Source organism: Mustelus asterias, chromosome 13, assembly GCF_964213995.1.
Source record: "Mustelus asterias chromosome 13, sMusAst1.hap1.1, whole genome shotgun sequence".
Taxonomy (NCBI): Eukaryota; Metazoa; Chordata; class Chondrichthyes; order Carcharhiniformes; family Triakidae; genus Mustelus; species Mustelus asterias.
Genome location: NC_135813.1, coordinates 29,795,975 through 29,817,180, shown reverse-complemented (window position 1 = coordinate 29,817,180; position 21,206 = coordinate 29,795,975). Strand labels below are relative to the sequence as shown.

Below are 21,206 nucleotides of genomic sequence, written 5' to 3'. Positions count from 1 at the left end.
TTAGCAGCGCAGCGGGGCAGGAGACTCAAGTGGAGGTTGTATAGTGGGCTCCCCCCTGGGCGTCATGACCTCTGCGAGTCTCCGAGCACCGGATTTCTAGCGCTGTCAGCTCCACGCCAGAAATCGGCACAGAGCTGCATGAATTATTTAAATCCTGATTTTAACATATTTAACATATGATTAGCAGGCCCAGGACTGAAGTTTCCAGGCTTGCTCGAGTTTCCCCCCGCCCCACCGCCAGGAGTGTTTCACTCCAGCAGGGTTTACAATAGCTCTCCACTAGCAGGGAGCTGGTGACCCGACCCCACTGGAGTGAAGGGGGGCCATCGAGGCGCCTCAGGAGGTCAGGGACAAGGGGGGGGGTGCCCCAGGGGGATTAACAGCTTGGCAGTGCCAGCCTGGCCCCCTGGCGCTGCCCACGGGGCTAAGTGCCAATGCCCAGGGCACTGAGTGGCACTGCCCACTGGGCATCGAGTAGTGCTAAGGGGATGGGACTTAATGGGGCAGGGCATGGGGGGGGGACGGGGTCTCTGGGGGGGGGGAGATTACTTGGGGGGTGAGGGGGTCTTGCTGCCACTCTGCAGAGGGATCAGTGACAGAGGGAGGGAGGTCAGCGATCAGGGCTGGGCATCTGGGTGGGTGCGGGTCGCCTGCCAAGGGGGTCGGGGTTGCCAGTGGGATGGGGGGGTCAGGATCGGGGCTGCGGGGAAGGCGGGGAAGCTCAAGATGGGCCAGCGATCGGGTTGGCCAGTGATCAGGAAGCCGGCAGTGCAGGGCTACTGCGCATGCACCCATCTCGGCGCTGACAGATTGGCACATGCGCAGTGGCCCGCTCAGCGCTATGCTGTCGGCCTCTCTAGTGGGAATAGGCCCCACCCCCTGAATTTCAGAATGATTCAAGGTGAGGCACTCTGCAGTGCACAGAGTGTCGGAGATTCATTTTGAATATTCCGCCGAAAAAAAACAGAGAATTAACCTTGGTTCAGAACACATTGCCACCAGTATGTAGGTGTTCACACTGCTCCTGATTTTTTAAAAATTCATTCATGGGATATAGGCATCATTGGCTGGCCAGCATTTATTGTCTATCCCTAGTTGCCCTTGAGCTGATGGCTCGTTCAGCCACTTCAGGAGGGTGGTTGAGAGTCAACCACATTGCTGTGGCTCTGGAGTCACATGTAGGCCAGACTAGGTAAGGACGGCAGATTTCCTTCCCTAAAGGACATTAGAGATCCAGATGGGTTTTTCTGACAATCTACAATGGTTTCATGGTCATCAGTAGATTCTTAATTCCAGAATTTTTTTTATTGAATTCAAATTTCACCATCTGTTGTGGTGGGACTCTAACCCAGGTCCCCAGGACATTAGTTGAGTTTCTGAATGAATAGTCTAGTGATAATACCATTAGGCCATTGAGTACAATGATTCTCAACAGATCTCACTAGTACAAGTGACCCAAGATTTCTACTAATATCCATCAAGAAACTGCATTAGTGCGAAGAAATAATTCACTTGTTGTTCTTTGAGATACTCTTACTAAAGACGTACAACAGAGTCATTTCCAGATAATAAATGACCCAAAACCTATATTTGAAGGGAAGAATGAATTAGTGAAAATGAAAAATGTTCTTTCAATCGTAATATTTAGTTGTGAAACATGTCTGGTAGTTTTTAAATGATGTGGAGATGCCACCGTTGGACTGGGGTGAACACAGTAAGAGTTTTAACAACACCAGATTAAAGTCCAACAGGCTTATTTGGTAGCAAATACCATTAGCTTTCGGAACGTTGCTCCTTCGTCAGATGGAGTGGAAATGTGCTCTCAAACAGTGCACAGAGACACAAAATCAAGTTACAGAATACTGATTAGAATGCAAATCCCTACAGCCAACCAGATCTTAAAGATACAGACAATGTGGGTGGAGGGAGCATTAAACACAGGTTAAAGAGATGTGTATTGTCTGGCTATCCTGTCTGGAGACAATACACATCTCTTTAACCTGTGCTTAATGCTCCCTCCACCCATATTGTCTGTATCTTTAAGATCTGGCTGGCTGTAGAGATTCGCATTCTAATCAGTATTCTGTAACTTGATTTTGTGTCTCTGTGCACTGTTTGAGAGCACATTTCCACTCCCATCTGACGAAGGAGCAGCGCTCTGAAAGCTAACGGTATTTGTTACCAAATAAAGCTGTTGGACTTTAACCTGGTGTTGTTAAAACTCTTACAGTTTTTAAATGTTGTTCCCCGTTTCCTATTATTTATTTTTAACTCCCAATATTGTGCAGCATTGAGTCTCAGGGTATTAAGAGGAGTGATTTAAAGGCGTCTGCTGTGCACAATGTGGAAAACCATTTTTTTTTTCTGTGGAACTTTCTTCCTTTCGAGTAGCTTATCATTCAACTCACACATCACCCCTCTCCTGCTGGTCCAGCCAAAACATATATATGATTCAGAGACAGTAGATTATGGATGAGAACCCACATCCTATCAATTAATGATGGTCCAATGCACTGTACTGCCACAACGACTGGATCCCTAATGGCATATTTAAAATGCAGATCTGAAACACAGGAAATGGACAGCTTTGTGATGTCGTGGGAGTTTTGCTTATTGAGAACAAGGTGGAAAACACTAATTTGTTTATTTTTTGGAGTTTGGCATTAAGAAACAAAAAATTGAATCTTAGTTTTCCATGCAGATCTTATTCGTGAGTATCACAGTTGTTCTTGCTCCCCTAGGTCTGAGATTCAAACCCATCTGTCTCCATTAAGGATGACACAAGTCTGGGGACTTTTAAATAATTTCCTCTGCCCAACAAAAGTTTCTTTCCTCAGGTACAGTTCCACAGGTATCACAGCAACCCCCTCATACTTCAGTCCTTCTTTGTGTGTGACCCAAGAAGCAAGTGCCTCACAAACACAAGCACAACATTTTATTCAAGTGTTTCAAATAAAGAAGAAAAAATACACGGTGACACATACACAGTCAAAATATTCATCTAAAAAGCTCCGCCTGATCAACCCCCTTACAGATCATTCATACCATTGAGAGCAAGGGGGCTCTTGTGGCATGGTGATGGTATCATAGAAATCATAGAATGATAGACACCCGACTCTGCAGAAGGAGGCCATTCAGCCCATCGAGTCTGCACCAACAACAATCTCACCTATGCCCTATTGCTGTAACCCCACATATTTACCACACTAATCCCTCTAAACTACGCATCCCAGGACACTAAGGGGTAATTTTAGCATGGCCAATCAACCTAACCCAGACATCTTTGGACTGTGGGAGGAAACCGGAGCACCCGGGAGGAAACTGCCTTTGCACGGGGAGAACGTGCAAACTCCACACACAGTGACCCAAGCCAGGAATCGAACCCGGGTTCCTGGAGCTGTGAGACAGCAGTGCTAACCACTGTGCCAATCACTGTGCCACTATGCCACCCAGTGCTAACCACTGTGTTCCTGCCTCTGAGCCAGAAGCTCCAGGTTCGAGTTCCATCCCAGGACCTGATGGCCAAGGAAGGTGGATTCATAATGCAGTCAAACAGATTAAGTGTGTCAACCTGCCAAATCCTCCCAAACACGCCGATGGCTGGTGGGAAGAGCAGGGGAGATTCCTGGTTAGCCACACTTGATGTGGAGTGGTGCCCCTCAAGCTATAAGCTCCTGACAACAGACTAGCAACTTGGGCCAGGAATTACTAGCTAGGAAAGCAGATGACAGTCTGCCTTAGTGCACCACTAGGTGTGGGAAGAGAAATGGAAATGGAATTGTGTTTGGCCCTCACATGAAGGAAACAAAAAAATGAACAAACTGGAGAACTGTTTGAGAATTTATCTGGCACAAGCTTTACTTCTATCGAGACTTGTCACATTTGAAGGAAAATATGGGATACCGCAGTGTCATTGAGTGACGCCCCTAAAGCAATGAGCCTCTGGCGACAGGCTAGTGACCCGTTCCAGGAATAAAAACAGCACTCGGTGTGGGAAGAGGAACAAAAACCAAACAACATGGGTGTTGCCAACAGGATGTTGCCTGGATTGGGGGGCATGCCTTATGAGGATAGGTTGAGGGAGCTTGGTCTCTTCTCCCTGGAGAGACGAAGGATGAGAGGTGACCTGATAGAGGTTTACAAGATGTTGAGAGGTCTGGATAGGGTAGACTCTCAGAGGCTATTTCCAAGGGCTGAAATGGTTGCTACGAGAGGACACAGGTTTAAGGTGCTGGGGGGTAGGTACAGAGGAGATGTCAGGGGTAAGTTTTTCACTCAGAGGGTGGTGGGTGAGTGGAATCGGCTGACGTCGGTGGTGGTGGAGGCAAACTCGTTGGGGTCTTTTAAGAGACTTCTGGATGAGTACATGGGATTTAATGGGATTGAGGGCTATAGATAGGCCTAGAGGTGGGGATGTGATCGGCGCAACTTGTGGGCCGAAGGGCCTGTTTGTGCTGTGGCTTTCTATGTTCTATGTTCTATGTTAACTGAGAGCAAACTGGAGGGCCACCTTGAAGGAATGTCTCCATGAAGAAATGTCCCTTTCACGTATAACTGAGAATGGAACTTCAACACCAAAATCCAGGTCAATATGAAGTTGGGTACTTTGTCACCACATTTGCAGGGACTCAAATGGGAAACACAACATAGAAACTTTAGATCACCTCAGATTAAGTGATGTGAACAAAGGTAGGGTTTCAATCAAGGAACAAGTGCTCTGTCCACTGGTAAGCTGGCAAAATAGAATCTCCCACATATTTAAGTAACAGATTGCTGGTGAAACAGTTTGTTTTGCAAGTGCACTCGGAAGAGGCAATGTCCTACTGGTATAATCACTCGACTATTAACCCAGAAACTCAGCTAATGTTCTGGGGACCTGGGTTCGAATCCCTACACGGCAGATAGTGGAATTTGATTTCAGTAACAAATATCTGGAATTAAGAATCTACTGATGACCATGAAACCATTGTCAATTGTTGGAAAAACCATCTGGTTCACTAATGTCCTTTAGGGAAGGAAATCTGCTAGCCTACATGTGACTCCAGAGCCACAGCAATGTGGTTGACTCTCAACTGCCCTCCAAGGGCAACTAGGGATAGGCAATAAATTTATTTATTTATTAGTGTCACAAGTAGACTTACATTAACATTATAATGAATTTACTGTGAAAATCCTTGTTAGCCAGCCAGCGACACCCAACATGACATGAATTTTAAAAAACACAGAATGGTGCAGTGCAGCCCTGCACATTTCAAAACACATAGAAACGTAGAAGATAGGAACAGGAGGAGGCCATTTGGTCTTTCAAGCCTGCTCTGCCATTCATTACAATCATGGCTGATCGTTCAACTCAATAGCCTAATCCTAATCCTGCTTTCTCCCCATAACCTTTGGTCCCATTCGCCCCAAGTGCTATATCCAGCCACCTCTTGAATACATTCAAAAGATGCTAAAAAGGGAGAAAGTGACTTTGTTTGAAGTTGAACAGTGAGTCTAGGGGAAGAAGGAGAGAACATTTCCATGACTGCATTTCCAGATTACAGTCCTAGATTCTACAGGAAGAGCGACTGACTTTGCTAAATGGTATTTAAAACTAAAACAAAGGATACAAGCAGCTTATGATTCATAACAAAATCCCAACTTGAACCCTTGCTCTTTTTTGGGCGGATTAAAAATGAACAATGCAAACATAATATTTAGCTGCTGGATGTGGAAGGATATTTCTTTCAGCAACAAGCCAAGCCCTTAGCCTTGGTCTATTAGATTTTCTACAGTCATTCAATGAGATATTGATCTTTTTCAAGAGCCAAAAACTAAATTTACTTTCCCAATCAGCACATTCTCGTACCGGATCCAGATAGATTATCTGTCTGTCACTGGCGGCCAGAAGACAAAGTCATCCCTGAAAGGTTCTGTCAATCTAGCTGCTGTCTGATTGGATAAAAGCATTTCACACAGCTAATTGGACACCTGCCTCCACAATAAACACTTTTTATTTTCCAGTCGCGTTGCTTTGAACACTTGCATAAGACAAAAATCTCTTTGATCAATGAACACACTAAAACGAATCACAACTGCTACCTTTTGTCAACAGTATATTTGGGAGTGGGAGGAAGCAACAGTTCAATAGATTTGCCCGGTCTGAACGAGATGTCTGTCAGAACTACATCATGTATCAGTTGCTAAGGGCTTCTTTATTCCCATTAACACATTTGCAGAGTGCACCTACTTACGTGTTCGCTGCAGGACACCACATGTAATTTGTGTGTTTTAATAGGAACCAAAGCAATTCATTCCTCCCTCTTGAAAATCAATCCGCGCTTAAAATCTGAGATGAACAGCTAAGGAAAACAATTTAGAAGCAATTATATGGAACACCCCCATCCTCCCTTCCTCCCCAACACCCAACAGAGTCTGTGAGTTATTTATCGGCCTCATAGATTAGAATGCTCCTTTTGAAAAATGGTGAAAGTAATCTGTTTCATTGAACCATATCTCACGTAAAATCAGCCCAGTCCAAAAACACAAGATTACAAGCTTGATGCATTTATTGTATGGAATGAGACTTGTGAGAGCAACCCAAATGTTCAGTCTAATTCATTCACAAGAATTGGACTAAATACCGCAGAAGCTTTCGGCCACACAACTGCCCGACTTCAGGTTGAACGTAAACCGTGAGGACACTGACGGGACTGAGTAGCAGCATTTACTTTTCAACTTTGCGTGTAATGTATATAATCATGAACAACATCAAAATGCTAGTTACTCAACATCCACAATATACATTAACCCCCCTCCCTCCTCCGCCGCCCACCGTTAGTACACAGAAATCTGGGTCAATATCTGAACTTTGGTTTAGAGGTGAAACTCCAGGCACCAATGGTAGCATGCTCTATTCAAACACCAGTAGTTCTTAATATATCCAACTAGATTTTAAGTGTGGTTCTTCCTGTGCAACATAAAGCAACATATTGAAACTACACTCAAACTGCCATTAAATGTCACGTCACATGGAAGAGTTCCTATAAGTGTGAATGGGGGTAATGATGAGCCAAGCATTCACTGGGACACTCCTATTGACCCACAACCAGAAATGTGGGATTTTACGGCCTTGCTCGTCCCAAGACCGGAAAATCCCCCCTGAGGTCAACGGACATTTCCATTGTCCGCCCCTCACCCGCTCCAATTCCGTGGCCGGCGGGGCGGTAGAATTCCAGCGATGAAGTCTGAAAAGTACAGTACCTATTATAGTAGGTCAATTCTAAATGTTTCGATTAAGACAGTATCTGAAATAATAATTGCACGAGGTAATTATCGATTGCCTGGAGGGAGGCTTCACGTTAATAGTTCACAATGGTTTGAAACTGTGATAGCCTTGCATTCAGAGATGACTACTCATAAATGTCAGTTCAATAAAGATCTTCAAAATTATATATTTCCTGCCAAATGTATTTTCAATACACAAATTTTAATATGGCCCTTTTGTCTCATTGTCTTTACTGACAGCCAAAGACTTCTAAAAGCTTCAAAAATTATTCACTGCAGTTAAAGCACATTGCACAATGGTCCTCAACTTGGGGAATAATAAATGATAAATTGTAGATAATGAACGAGAAATTAGTTACCAAATGCATGGTGAATGTGCAACTGAATATATGAAACTTAAAATTAAATCATTTTTCTGTGATTGGGATATCCTGCTCCCTCTTATTATTTTTATGACCCTTCCAATGTGCTCATAGCTCCTCGTTTTTCAATTCTGAAGTGTCCTACGCAAACCATTAAAGCAAATCTCTCTACACAGATGGTATTTACTTACTGCATTCTGCTTTGCTTCAAACTCAAATGATATTCTGTCAGTGCTTTAGGGCTGGGTTACAATATGTTAAGCAATCCAAATCCTTATTACAAATCAACATAGGCAAAAAATGGACTTTCTTCTTTCCTATTACCATACGAATGAACCTGCAATTCATCCCAAGTTAGACAATACTTTCCGCATGATTCATTTTAATGTGACGTGCATGGAAACATAGGGGAATGACCACTATCAACGCATGAACGGGAATTCAATGTTACATCCAATGTAATGTGCACCTAGATCAAATAGCACAGCACTCTATATTTTGTGATTCTTTTGAGGTAACTTTGAGAGCAGGTTCAGAAAGCGACTTCCACACAAGCTCACTTTTGCCATTGCACACAATGAAAAAGTAGGCTGCATTGGCCATCCCGTGGATGAGTGCACAGCACAGCCTGCTTCACCATCCATTAATATGAGAGGGACCTTGTGGTAGATAATTAAAAACTGGTGCATAATCCAGGGTGTCCAAATCTTGGTATTGTACTTTGTGATTCTGCATTGCTTTGGGCACTTAGACAAAAGGCGAGTATAACACCTACAAAACAAATATTAGTTCCATTCACCTAGAACGAAAATTAAATAAAAACAGAAGAGTCTGTGCAATGAAATGTTCTGAGAACCTTCTGGCCGATAATTAGGACGGTGGTTAAATTGGAGGGTCGGTGGTGGAATTCCATTGAACTGACTACAACAGAACCCCCCTAGAATAATATCAAGCTCCACAATTACAAATTGTCTTATATTCCAACATTCCAGCTGGGAAACACATGAAATCTTTTCAGATAAAACAACTGTGCTGGCGATGGGAAGCTCAGCAACTTACCCTGTGAGGACCACCACAAAATCCATCACGTTCCATCCATTCCGAAGGTAGGAACCTTTATGAAAAGCGAATCCCAGGGCGATAATTTTGATCCCGGCTTCAAAGCAAAATATGCCAATGAAATAAGGCTCAGTATCATCCTGAAAGAGTAACAGGCCACCAGTGAGAAATCCTAGCAGATGACAATAAAATGACACCTTGTTCAAGTTATTTGCTCAATAGCAAGGACTAGGTTTGGCATTTTCGTTTTACTGGTTTTTGCCGACCTTGCTGATGTTTATTAGAATATGTTTACATCATCTAATTGTCAGCTCAAACTGGCCTTACTTTCAAGGTGTAATGTGGAAAACAGCATTCAGATTAAACATAAAGGTAGTCACATTAAACATTAGTCAGATGAAACATTAAGGTAATTAAACATATAAATGGTCACCATTAAATAACAATAATAATAGAGTCATGCATGAAACAGGGATTACTGGTGACAATGATAGAAACCAGCACTGTACAGTTAGGAAGTCCGATTTCCAACAAAATTGCAAAAGCAGTACCTGCTTTGCAGTTGAGAATAAATGTTTGCCGAAATCTTGCTGCCATTCAAGCCGATGGGATCTTACGGTCCTGCCGACGGCGCACCCCCGCCGTGGGTTTCCCGGCAGTGTGTGGGTGCATTCAGTGGGAAACCCTATTGCCAACGGTGTGACCATAAGATCCCACCGCCAGTGAGAGCACACCGCCTCCTGCCGCCGCGAAGCATGCCGCGGAGTGGGAGAAAAATCCCGCCTCTAATTACAGCCAAAGTCTCTCCAATGATTGGGATCCCTCAGTCTCACGGATCTGATTCAATTTTTAGTCTTTGACTAATTAACTCTCAGCGGGACTAAAAATACGAGCATCACAATTACCGTTCGTGCCCCATGGCCAAACAGGTGAAACAACCAACGTTCAAGTTTTTGAATACTATCCAATGACTGCTGGTGAAAAGTGCACAGATGAGGATGTGGGCTGAAGACAGAAACAAGTTTAGCTATGCTATCGTGCCATGATGAAATATCTTGCAATGAAAATGGCTAGGCCCACAGACAAAGCATTGCAACCAGGTTAAGGTAACTGTAACAGAGCAAGAATTAGTATCGTCAGGTGAAAAGTGGGGCAGGGAAAGGGAAAAACTGAAAAAAAGCACAGATGTTTGGAAATCATTCCAGCCAGTAGCATATATCAGCATTCAATCCATCATTCTAGTTGGGCTTTTATTATATCAGTTTTTAAATGTACAATTTTTCCTCAATATGCATTTCTGAATAGAAAGCAGAAATGTGGAAGAAATTACCATTTCAAAAAATACTGCCTATTGATAAACAAGACTGAGAACCAAGCTCTCATATTCCTACAATAGTGACCCGCTCCTACCAATACTTCTTTGATCTCCCCACTGCAGTTTTTTAATTCACTTTTCTTCTTTTCAATTGTAGCACAATATTCTTTAGCTGAGAAGCTAAGCCAGAAAATTTGATAGTCATTCTTTGACAGTGCCTTCTGTAAGTCAGCTGTTGTGTGTGTGTGTGCAAGATTGGCCCAGATGATGAGTTCTTTCATTCCACCATCCACCTCGTAAGATTATACTTGATCTAGACCTTTAGCCTCTCAGTGGCCCACCTGAAAACGCGAACACATTTGGTGGGAAAATGTCAGGCATTAACCTGTATATTAACATGCCTAGATGCTAACATTGCTAGAGGAATGGAGGTTAAAAACAGCGAGATTATGTTGCAGCTGTATAAGGTGCTGGTGAGGCCACACCTGGAGTACTGTGTACAATTTTGGTCTCCTTGCTTGGGAAAGAATATACTGGCACTGGAGGGGGTGCAGAGGAGATTCACTAGGTTGATTCCGGAGTTGAGAGGGTTGGCTTATGAGGAGAGACTGAGTAGACTGGGGCTATACTCATTGGAATTCAGAAGAATGAGGGAAGATCTTATAGAAACATATAAGATTATGAAGGGAATAGATAAAATAGAAGCAGGCAGGGAAGTTGTTTCCACTGGCGGGTGAAACTAGAAACTAGAAACTTTGAGGCATAGCCTCAAAATAAGGTGAAGCAGATTTAGGACTGAGTTGAGGAGGAACTTCTTCACACAAAGGGTTGTGAATCTGTGGAATTCCCTGCCCAGTGAAGCAGTTGAGGCTACCTCATTGAATGTTTTTAAGGCAAGGATAGATAAATGTTTGAACAGTAAAGGGGTTAAGGGTTATGGTGAGCGGACGGGTAAGTGGAGCTGAGTCCACAAAAAGATCAGCCATGATCTTATTGAATGGCGGAGCAGGCTCGAGGGGCCAGATGGCCTACTCCTGCTCCTAGTTCTTATGTTCTTATGTCAGAATTTTTCTCCAATGAACATGACCCCCACAGATTATTTATATGTTGCAATGGCCACAAATGGTTACATCTTAAAAATGTCTTTACATTACATGCCCAGTGTCTTGGCACCTTCCCTGCAGTTAATGATAAAATGCCACCTGAATCCAGAGTCAGGACATCACAGCAAAGAGGCATGAGACTCCCTGGGAAGCAGTCAAGCCAGGCTTGAATACACGATTTATACTCCTCAACATTTGCATCAGTCCAAAGCCAAAGTTGACTTGCAATTACACTAAACTTGCAGTGCCAATGCACCCGTAATGTAATCCATCACTGAAGGCATCATGTTGATCTCTGCTTTTCATTCATAGCTTCATATACAGGGATTAGCAGGAACAGGTTCGGAACTACTTCCAGCAGAATTAATTAACTTCCCTTAAGGAGCCTGAACCATGTTACAGGCTACAAGAATATTTCAGATTGAAGACAGATATTTCTAAAAAGAAAGGTCACACTTCAAATGTAATGTATGTCGAACGTAACATCCTGAGCTGAAAATATATAATTATGGAGTGTTGCAGCTTTACAAGGTACATTTCACTCAAAGTAAAAACAGAAAATGCTGGTCAGGCAGAAACCGGGAAAGAAAAACACACTTAATGTTTCAGGTTGATGATCTGATGTTTGAGAGTTTCCAGCATTTTTTTTGCTTTTATTTCAGATTTCCAGCATTCCATGGTACTTTGCTTAACAAATTGACGATCACTTTATTTGTCCCTGGAACAGTGTTTAAAGTTTGCACCAGTATCATCGCTTCTTTGTGGCCAAAACTCGAAGTGCAGCTCGGGTGTTATAGTCCTTACTGATGATTAGTTTTCAACCACACCATGCTCTGGTCTGCTTGCAAGAAAATTGGGAGGTCATGAATTATTCATCAGCTGGTACTCACTGCAAGGAATTATAATTTTAATATTGAAATGCAGATATTTTTTCAAGGTGCTTCGCAGATCCTATTAATTGAAGAACACAATCCTGGTTTAAGAATGTAGATTTTTAGTAGGGTGTCCCCCTGCTTTCACCCCCCCCCCCCCCCCCCCCACCGCCCCCCACTGCAAACAGCACGGCATTGCCAATTACTATTTGTAAAACCTGCCACAAGACATTGCATACATTTTTGCCGTGCAGTTGTTAAAAATCTCTTCAGCATTAGTGTTTTGTAATTCAAAAAGCCATTGCCTTGATAAAAACAGAGCCATATAATACTGCTAATAATTCCAGCCAGTATTGAAATTACATAGACTCATAGAATTCATAGTGCAGAAGGAGGCCATTCAACCCATCGAGTCTGCACTGACTCTCCAACAAAGCATCGCTCCCAGGCCCTATCCCCGGAACCCCACTAATCCCTCAAACCTACACATTTTGGGACACTGAGGCCCTGATTTTATCGGCACACCCGCCCCAGCGAGGCTCGCAGAACGACAATCTGCATTGGCATCAGGTGCGATCTTACAAGCCTCGGGCGGGCATGCTGGTAAAATTCTGGCCTAAGAGTCAATTTAGCATGGCCAATCCACCTAACCTGCAGTGCAATCATATGTGGGGATGAAGGCACATAACATTCTCTAATTCAGCCTGGCTGCTGATTCAGGCCATGCAGTGAAGCATCGCCAGGGCAGAGTGAGTGAGAAGGGGTTGGCACTGCTGGGTTATGGCAAAATGCTACCCACTAACTAGCCATGGACACAAACCAACTGTAGGCCTTTCGTCAAGAGTACAAGTCTGAGGCAGATTTCACTAGCAAGTGAAGACTCCTTAATTAAACTTTACAAACCAAAGGAAATACTTCTTCAAACTCGGATGCTATTGGGACCTGATGGTTTGAGTTATAAGGAGAGGCTGGATAGACTGGGACTTTTTTCTCTGAAGCGTAGGAGGCTTAGGGGTGATCTTATCGCGGCCTATAAAATAATGAGGGGCATAGATGAGGTAGATAGTCAACATCTTTTCCCAAAGGTAGGGGAGTCTAAAACTAGAGGGCATAGGTTTAAGATGAGAGGGGAGAGATACAAAAGGGTCCAGAGGGACAATTTTTTCACATAAAGGGGGATGAGTGTCTGGAACGAGCTGCCAGAGGCAATAGCAGAGGCGGGTACAGTTTTGTCTTTTGAAAAGCATTTAGACAATTACATGGATAAGATGGGTATAGAAGGATATGGGCCAAATGCAGGCAATTGGGACTAGCTTAGGGGTTAAAGAAAGGGGTGGCATGGACAATCATAGATCATAGAAATCATAGAAACCCTACAGTGCAGAAGGAGGCCATTCGGCCCATCGAGTCTGCACTGACCACAATCCCACCCAGGCCCTACCCCCACATATTTTACCCGCTAATCCCTCTAACCTATGCATCCCAGGACTCTAAGGGGCAATTTTTTAAACCTGGCCAATCAACCTAACCCGCACATCTTTGGACTGTGGGAGGAAACCGGAGCACCCGGAGGAAACCCGCGCAGACACGAGGAGAATGTGCAAACTCCACACAGACAGTGACCCGAGCCAGGAATCGAACCCGGGACCCTGGTGCTGTGAAGCAGCAGTGCTAACCACTGTGCTACCGTGCCGCCCTAAGTTGGGCCGAAGGGCCTGTTTCCATGCTGTAAACCTCTATGACTCTAATCCAGAAACACTTTACCCAACTAGGAATTGCAAATCCATAAACCAAGTTTTGCACAACGACTTCACTAATTCATTTTGTTTTTGTAATATGTGAACAAGCAGAAATAGGCAAGTGCACGATTTATCTTGTGATACCTTCTTCTTGAAATACTAAATATGAATAACAACTTAAAAGCAAAATACTGCTCTAACAAAGGGTCATTCAGACTCGAATGCTAAAATTTTATCATTCCACCGACCAAGGGAATCGGAGCGGGCGAGGGGCGGAACATGGAAAGGTCCGTTGACCTCGGGCGGGATTTTATAGTTTGGGGACCCGCCTCAAACATTGGCTCTGTTCTCTCTCCACAGATGCTGTCAGACCTGCTGAGTTTCTCCAGCATTTTCTGTTTTTGTTGTGGATAATAATTTAGCAGTTCACTTAGTACAGCCAAATGGCACCTGAAAATGGTAGCTGACACTTCTCTTTTAACGTTTTGTTTACTATAGCCAATTAGTGAGTAATTGTGGGTGTGCAAGTGTACGTGGAAATTCTTTCTTTCAAAGTTAAAATGACAATTCTTTTCAAAACGTCATGTTGGACAATCAGTATGTTATTTTTCTATAATGAAAGCCGCATTCTAGTTAATTCATCTGGCTAGTACTAGTTGTGCCTCTGCTATGAAAAATTAATCAATAAGCCATTTGCTGTGCTCTGTTTAAACCACAGTATATGGTGGTGAGTCCACCCACTTGTGTAGAACAGTATGTCAAGGGAATATAGATTGGTTGACAGATTTCAATTAGGCAAAGATTTAAAAAAACAAATTTTGCATATTTTATAATCCAGTTAACATGGTTATTGCTTGAGGCAGCATTCATCAGGAATTGTTACAATTGGACAAGCTTACGCCCTAACTCCTCCAATTTATACTGGCTATAAAATAGAAATATTCTGATATCTTTGTTGCTGAGTGTGCAAAAGATTTGTAAAGTGTGCAAAATAATTTCACACCAGGCCTTCCTCCTTTCTATTTCTTTCCCTGATGTCATTGATTCTTGCTGGAATGTACCTCCACAAGTTGGTACATCAGCCAGATGTCTACTCTTCATGATAGAATTTGAACTAACACAATTGTCTATCACAGCTCACCATCACTTTCTCATGGGCAATCATTATAGTTGGATAATAAATGGTGACCTATACAACAATGTCCTCATCTCTAAATTTTAAAACATGGGCAGAGTAATATAAAGTAATTATTTTATTTGCATCAGAAAGTGTTCTGTGATATATATGGAGGACGGCACGGTGGCATGGTGGTTAGCACTGTTGGCCTTGGGTGACCATCTGTGTTGAGTTTGCACGTTCTCCCCCTGTCAGTGTGCGTCTCCTCTGGGTGCTGCAGTTTCCTCCCACATGCCAAAGATGTACAGGTTAGGTGGATTGGCCAGCCTAAATTGCCCCTTAATGTCAGGGGGATTAGCAAGGCAATGCGTAGGGTTGCAGGCATAGGCCTGGGTGGAAAAAAGCTCATTATTGCAGATGCTGGAATCTGAAACCAAAAGAGAAAAATGCTGGAAAATCTCAACAGATCTGACAGCATCTGTAAGGAGAGGAAAGAGCTGATGTTTCAAGTCCAGATGACCCTTTGTCAAAGCTAAAAGGCATAGAAAGTGGGAGATATTTATGGGTGGGATTGTTGTTGGTGCAGGGCTGATGGACCAAATGGCCTCCTTCTGCACTGTAGGAATTCTATGATTCTAATATAGAGAATTCAATTGGGGCAACACTAAGGTGAACCATGTTTTCATCTTCAATGTCCACCTATGTGCTCTTTCCAGCAGATGCGAGTAGTTAAAAATTAGGAGCAGGAATCCTGAGTGGTCTTCCCACTTGAACCAAGAACACCAAAAGTTAATTGTGGCACTGTTGTCACCAATGAATTGAACAAGTGGAGCATGGGCTGAGGATTAAATTTGATACTTTATGGATGGAACTGTCCAGTTGTACATCGTCTTCATCAAATGAGTCAGTGGAGAGTGTAAGATTTTTAAGAAATCATTGGTGTTAGAGGTTGATTACTAAATTGATTAACCAATGTAAAAGAAAATGATACTTCACTTGCAATTTGTGTTTTAGTGAATGAATTAGATTATAGTGAAGGGACAGAAGGATATTTTGATTGGTTCGGAACAACTATGAAACCCTTGAATAAAATGTGTCTCGGGCACATTTTTAATTTCTGTCAACTTCATGTGATGAAAAATCACAAATACTGGCAATAATTAAATCAAACAGTTGCATTTATATGAACTGTAGTTGACCTTCACCTTTCCAGCGTTTAGTTTTACCTTGATCAACATTAAAACATGACAAGAGCCAGAGAAAAAAACAAATGGGTGCCTTCTCATTCTTTATTGCCTAATTAAAGCACAATATGTGTCTCAGTGATTAATGTGCCACAGGGAGAGAGCGTGGTTTGATCTCATTGTGTGGAACAGTTTTCAACATCGCATTGCTGACAGTAACGTAGTGGTAACAATCCTCAAATTGACAATGCAGAAGTGGGGCTTATTTGAGAACAACATCAAAAGTGGGGTCTGGACACTCACTATAACCAACTAGGACATTTTAAAAGCCAGTTTAGGATTTTTTCCATGTGGGATCAAGGTATCAATTCTTTATTTTCAACAGGTAACCATTTTGCTATTATTTGTCATTTACAAATGATTGTGTTTTCCATAAAGAAACTGTTTAAAACATTGCTACAAAACTGTGGATAGCCCAGGGGAAAAAAGATCTTCCCCACGCGTTACACGAGGAAAGTAGCTTCTTTTCTGCGTTCACAGTCCACTTCATTATTTTCATACTGTTGCTATTTATTCCAACTTATGAATGTTTGTGTTGTTTAAGGTGTATTTGCTGTGTTGCTTGTAAATGGTTATCCTCTGCTGCCTGCTGAACATGTTTGTCCTTACATTTGAAGTGGTGTTCTGAATTTTCCTCCTTTTACTTAAATGGATACAAAAGCTAAGTTTCACATTCTTTCGATCTTCTTCTATAACTGGGAATAAGTCCCACCAACACCGCCCCCCACTCACCCCCCTCACCCCGCCCCCCACCCTCGCCGCCGCCGCCACCCCCCCCCCCCCCCCCCCCAGCTTTTAGAACCACAACTGGGCACGTTCTTGTTTAACAACAGGATAATATGATAATTGTCCTTTTGCTGATAGAATGGACGAGCATTGCATGGCTCATAAACAAGGACAGGCCCAGTTGGGCCAAATAGTCTGTTTCTGCATAATCCAGGATAACTCTAAACTTATTGAAGGTATTAGAACTATTGCAGCAATGTTGATGTAAATGACCCAATCTGTAGCTCTCTTAGAGAGTAGAGAGTGCTTAGAAGCGGCTGAAAAGCACAGTGCCTGAAAAACATGACCAACACAAAGGTACTCACCAATCTCTCAGACATGGGCGTTTTATCTCCATCAGGAAGGTGTTGCTCCAAAGCTAAGACGATGCAGTTTGCAATAATGGTCGCTAGTATCATGTATTCAAATGGAGTAAGCAAGGTTAAGGAAATTCGCTTTCATAATTATGCTCACTTTGTTTCTGCTTTTGGCTTATAAAAAAACACTTTGGAATAAAAGATAATTTGGTTCAAACTTGTAATTGTTTGGCACCGTTCGGTAATCATAGAATCATAGAATCCCTACAGTGCTGAAGGAGGCTATTCAGCCCATTGAGTCTGCACTGACTCTTACCAGGCTTATCCCATAGCCCCACGTATTTACCCTGCTAATCCCCTTAACCTACACATCTTGGGACACTAAGGGGCAATTTAGCATGGCTAATCCATCTAACCTGCACATCTTTAGACTGTGGGAGGAAACCAGAACACCCAGAGGAAACCCATGCAACCACAGGGAGAACATGCAAACTTGACGCAGACAGTGACCCAAGGCTGGAATTGAATCCTGGTCTCTGGCATTTGAAGCAGCAGTGCTAACCACTGTGCCACCCAGACCACTGTGCCACCCAGTCTCAGCCAAAAAGGATGTAGACATCTTCAGAGTTAACATACTGAATTCCAGAACAGTCCCGACAATATTATTCACACCCTCTCCCCCAACACAGAGGATGTGAAGTTGAAAAGAGGCAATCTTTAGTGATGTGGATATTTTTAAATTTATTTATTAATCATAGATCATAGAAACCCTACAGTGCAGAAAGAGGCCATTTGGCCCATCGAGTCTGCACCGACCACAATCCCACCCAGGCCCTACCCCCATATCCCTACATATTTACCCGCTAATCCCTCTAACCTACGCATCTCAGGACACTAAGGGGCAATTTTAACATGGCCAATCAACCTAACCCACACATCTTTGGACTGTGGGAGGAAACCAGAGCACCCGGAGGAAACCCACGCAGACACGAGGAGAATGTGCAAATTCCACACAGGCAGTGACCCAAGCCGGGAATCAAACCCAAGTCCCTGGAGCTGTGAAGCAGAAGTGCTAACCACTGTGCTACCGTGCCGCTTTCGCATGTCGCAAGTAGGCTTACATTCACACTGCAATTAAGTTACTGTGAAAATCCCCTAGTCGCCACACTCCGGTGCTTGTTCGAGTACACTGAGGGAGAATTTAGCATGACCAATGCACCTAACCAGCATGTCTTTCAGACTGTGGGAGAAAACCAGAGCACCCGGAGGAAACCCATGCAGACACGGGGAGAACGTGCAGACTCCACACAGACAGTGACCCAAGCCCGGGAATCGAACCCAGATCCCTGGCGCTGTGAGGCAGCAGTGCTAACCACTGTGCCACCAATTGGCTGATGGGACAAACACCGGTTGAGCTGAAGTTTGGGGACAGTGGAAGTGACAACAGCACCTGTCCCAGCAGACGACATATCCCAAGGGGAAAAAAAGGCACCCACACCATTAAGTCAAGAAACTTGCCTTCCGCTCTATAAATTATTTGCCAGTGTTGGGGACAAACCTTAAGCAGTAAGATTGACAAAGTCTGGTCGCTTTGTGTATACCCAGAAATACTAGAAAGCCTTTCTCTCTCACACACACACACACGCACACGGCACTGCTGCCTCACAGTGCCAGGGACTCGGGTTCGATTCCCGGCTTGGGTGACTGTGCGGAGTCTGCACGTTCTCCCCATGTCTGTGTGGGTTTCCTCCGGGTGCTCCGGTTTCCTCCCACAGTCCGAAAGGTGTGCGGGTTAGGTGTCACTGGCCATGCCAAATTTTCCCTCAGTGTACCTGAACAGGAGTGGCGACTAGGGAATTGTCACAGTAACTTCATGACAGTGTTAATGTAAGCCTATTTGCGACCCTAATTAAAAAAAAATAAGGTGCGTCCCTCCTGGAGAGCAGATGATTCCCTCCGCCGCCTCCCCACAGCCTGGGTTTCGCCCTCTTCAACCGGGTCGCTGTCTGCGTGGAGACGTGGGCGCATTTCAGCACCCTGGACAGCGGCATTTCACAGCGAACAGCGCCCTCCGCCTCGATACTATTTCCCAGCATATTTAACACACACACAGATTCAGCAACTTTCTCAACAGAGAGCGAAAAACGCCTTGCATTGCTGCTGTGATCTCCCATGTAAAGGGGGGGGGGGGGAGTGTTTCTTTCTTTGGGGAAACCGACCCTTGGCACGAATACAAGGACTTTTCTTTTTAAAATGCTTCCCCTTTACGCTGCACAAGTTAGCAATACATTCGGTGCGAGTGCTTCCTTCGCATCACTGGCAATGCACAAAATCACTGGGGCGGTCCATTCACCAATAATATCCATATTAGTTATCTAATATGGATTTTAAAAGGGGGAGGAGGGCATCTATTGACCATTGCTAAGGAATTGGTTAATTCCTGTAAATGGTCTTGGGCGGGGGGGGGGGGGGGGAGGCAGACTGGAGGAGATAAATACATATCTATCACACAGCCCGTGCATCAGACAGCGTGTGTCTGTGGACGAGACTTACTGCTCTTACATAGAATCAATAGGGACTGGGATTGTATAGAAATAACAAACAACTACCCCCTCTGAGACTCTCAGCAGAGAGCACTCACACCGGTCCAAGCTGCCCATACACACGCCCAGGCAATAGGGGGGAATTTTCCACCTCTGTCATTCTGCATCCTCCCCAACCCAACCCCTGGATGTCTTTTTTTTCCCATTCATATATCATATATATATATATAAAAGGATATGGCCACTCGGTTATTCTTTTGGCATATTTGCGTATGATATTGTCCTCACTAAATATAAAAAGTGATCTGTTGACTGTGAAGCAGTTCTGCCGGACGGGGATGGGGTTGTAGAGAGCCATGGTCCGGGCTCTCTGAGCCATCGACTTGGAGCCATACATGCCTTTCTGGGCAGCCTGGGGGCCACCGTGGCGGCTCGCCCCTCTGCCTCCGCCGGCGGGACCCGCGCCTCCATAGCGAGCTGACACGTCGTCTCCGAAGCGAGCCATTCTGGAAAAGTAAACCAGACGTTAAAATCCCACCTGAGATCAGCGGCGGGAGGGAGACGCATCACAGACGCGGCGAGGGGGTTGGTGAGTCCTCCTGGTCCTGGCTGCGGGCAGGGGGGTGCATCGGAGGCAAAAGGCAGCGAGGGAAGGAGGGAGGGCAGGAGCGATGCCAGGCAGCCTCCTCTCAAATGTGGGCGACGCCAGGGCAAGTCTTCAGTCTCAATGCCATAACTTCCAGAGGCTTCAGCACAACCTCAGCTGGGAGGGAGAGGCAGCAGCAGGCATCGCCTAAGAAAGCGAACAGTTGTTAAAATAAATGCATCTGCCTCTTTAATTGTTATTTTTCTTTCCCCCTCCTCCTGTCTAGGTGGATATTTTGAAAGCAGGAGTCACACCAGGAGCAGCTGTCACATTTCCAGATGCTGGAAGTAACCAAATTTGTCAATTTCAATCCCTTATAGAAACCTACCCATGTGATGTCTCGAAACCAATCAGCAAGAACACTCCAGCTTTATTTCCAAATCATTTTTTTTTAGACTGGTGGGAGGGGTTGGCTTCTCTTCTTGTTTCTTCACACACACACACACACATCAGGAATTAGCTCCCTGGCATCTTCCCTGCCCTCGCTCCCACTGGGGAGGGGGCACTCAAAGCCTCCCACCCACACAGGGGGGGCTGCCCCTGCCTGGGCTGGGTAAGGTGTGCCCGAGGAAGCGCCTCTCACTTCCAAGAGGAACAAAGCAAAGCCCAACAAAGACAAGGCGTGCCCCGGCGTGCACGCGCATTGTGCACGCGCCTCCCCCCTTCTCGTGCACGGCAGAGCAGCGGGCACACCCACATCGTGCACGCTGCCAGCACGGTCATATGAAACTTTCACACACGCACACATATATCCCTCTGCAATCCAAACTTCATTCACCCTTTTCAGAGCTCCCTGCCTCCCTCCCAGTGCCTCCCTCTCTCTCCCCAACCTGGAGATGCTGCCTCTGCAATCCTCCC

General features: G+C 44.5%; 1 protein-coding gene across 1 annotated transcript in view; it reads right to left on the bottom strand.

Moving 5' to 3' along the window:
* The window catches only part of cacna1ba (calcium channel, voltage-dependent, N type, alpha 1B subunit, a), a 664,407-nt gene extending 644,200 nt beyond the window's left edge, over positions 1 to 20,207 (bottom strand). Inside the window, exons 1-3 of the mRNA XM_078227596.1 lie at positions 19,942 to 20,207; positions 17,169 to 17,274; positions 8,688 to 8,827 (exon numbers count right to left, since the gene is read on the bottom strand). Of these exons, the coding sequence (XP_078083722.1) occupies positions 8,688 to 8,827; positions 17,169 to 17,274; positions 19,942 to 20,207 (512 nt within the window). The remainder of the gene's footprint in view (positions 1 to 8,687; positions 8,828 to 17,168; positions 17,275 to 19,941) is intronic.
* Between the last annotated feature and the right edge of the window lie 999 nt (positions 20,208 to 21,206).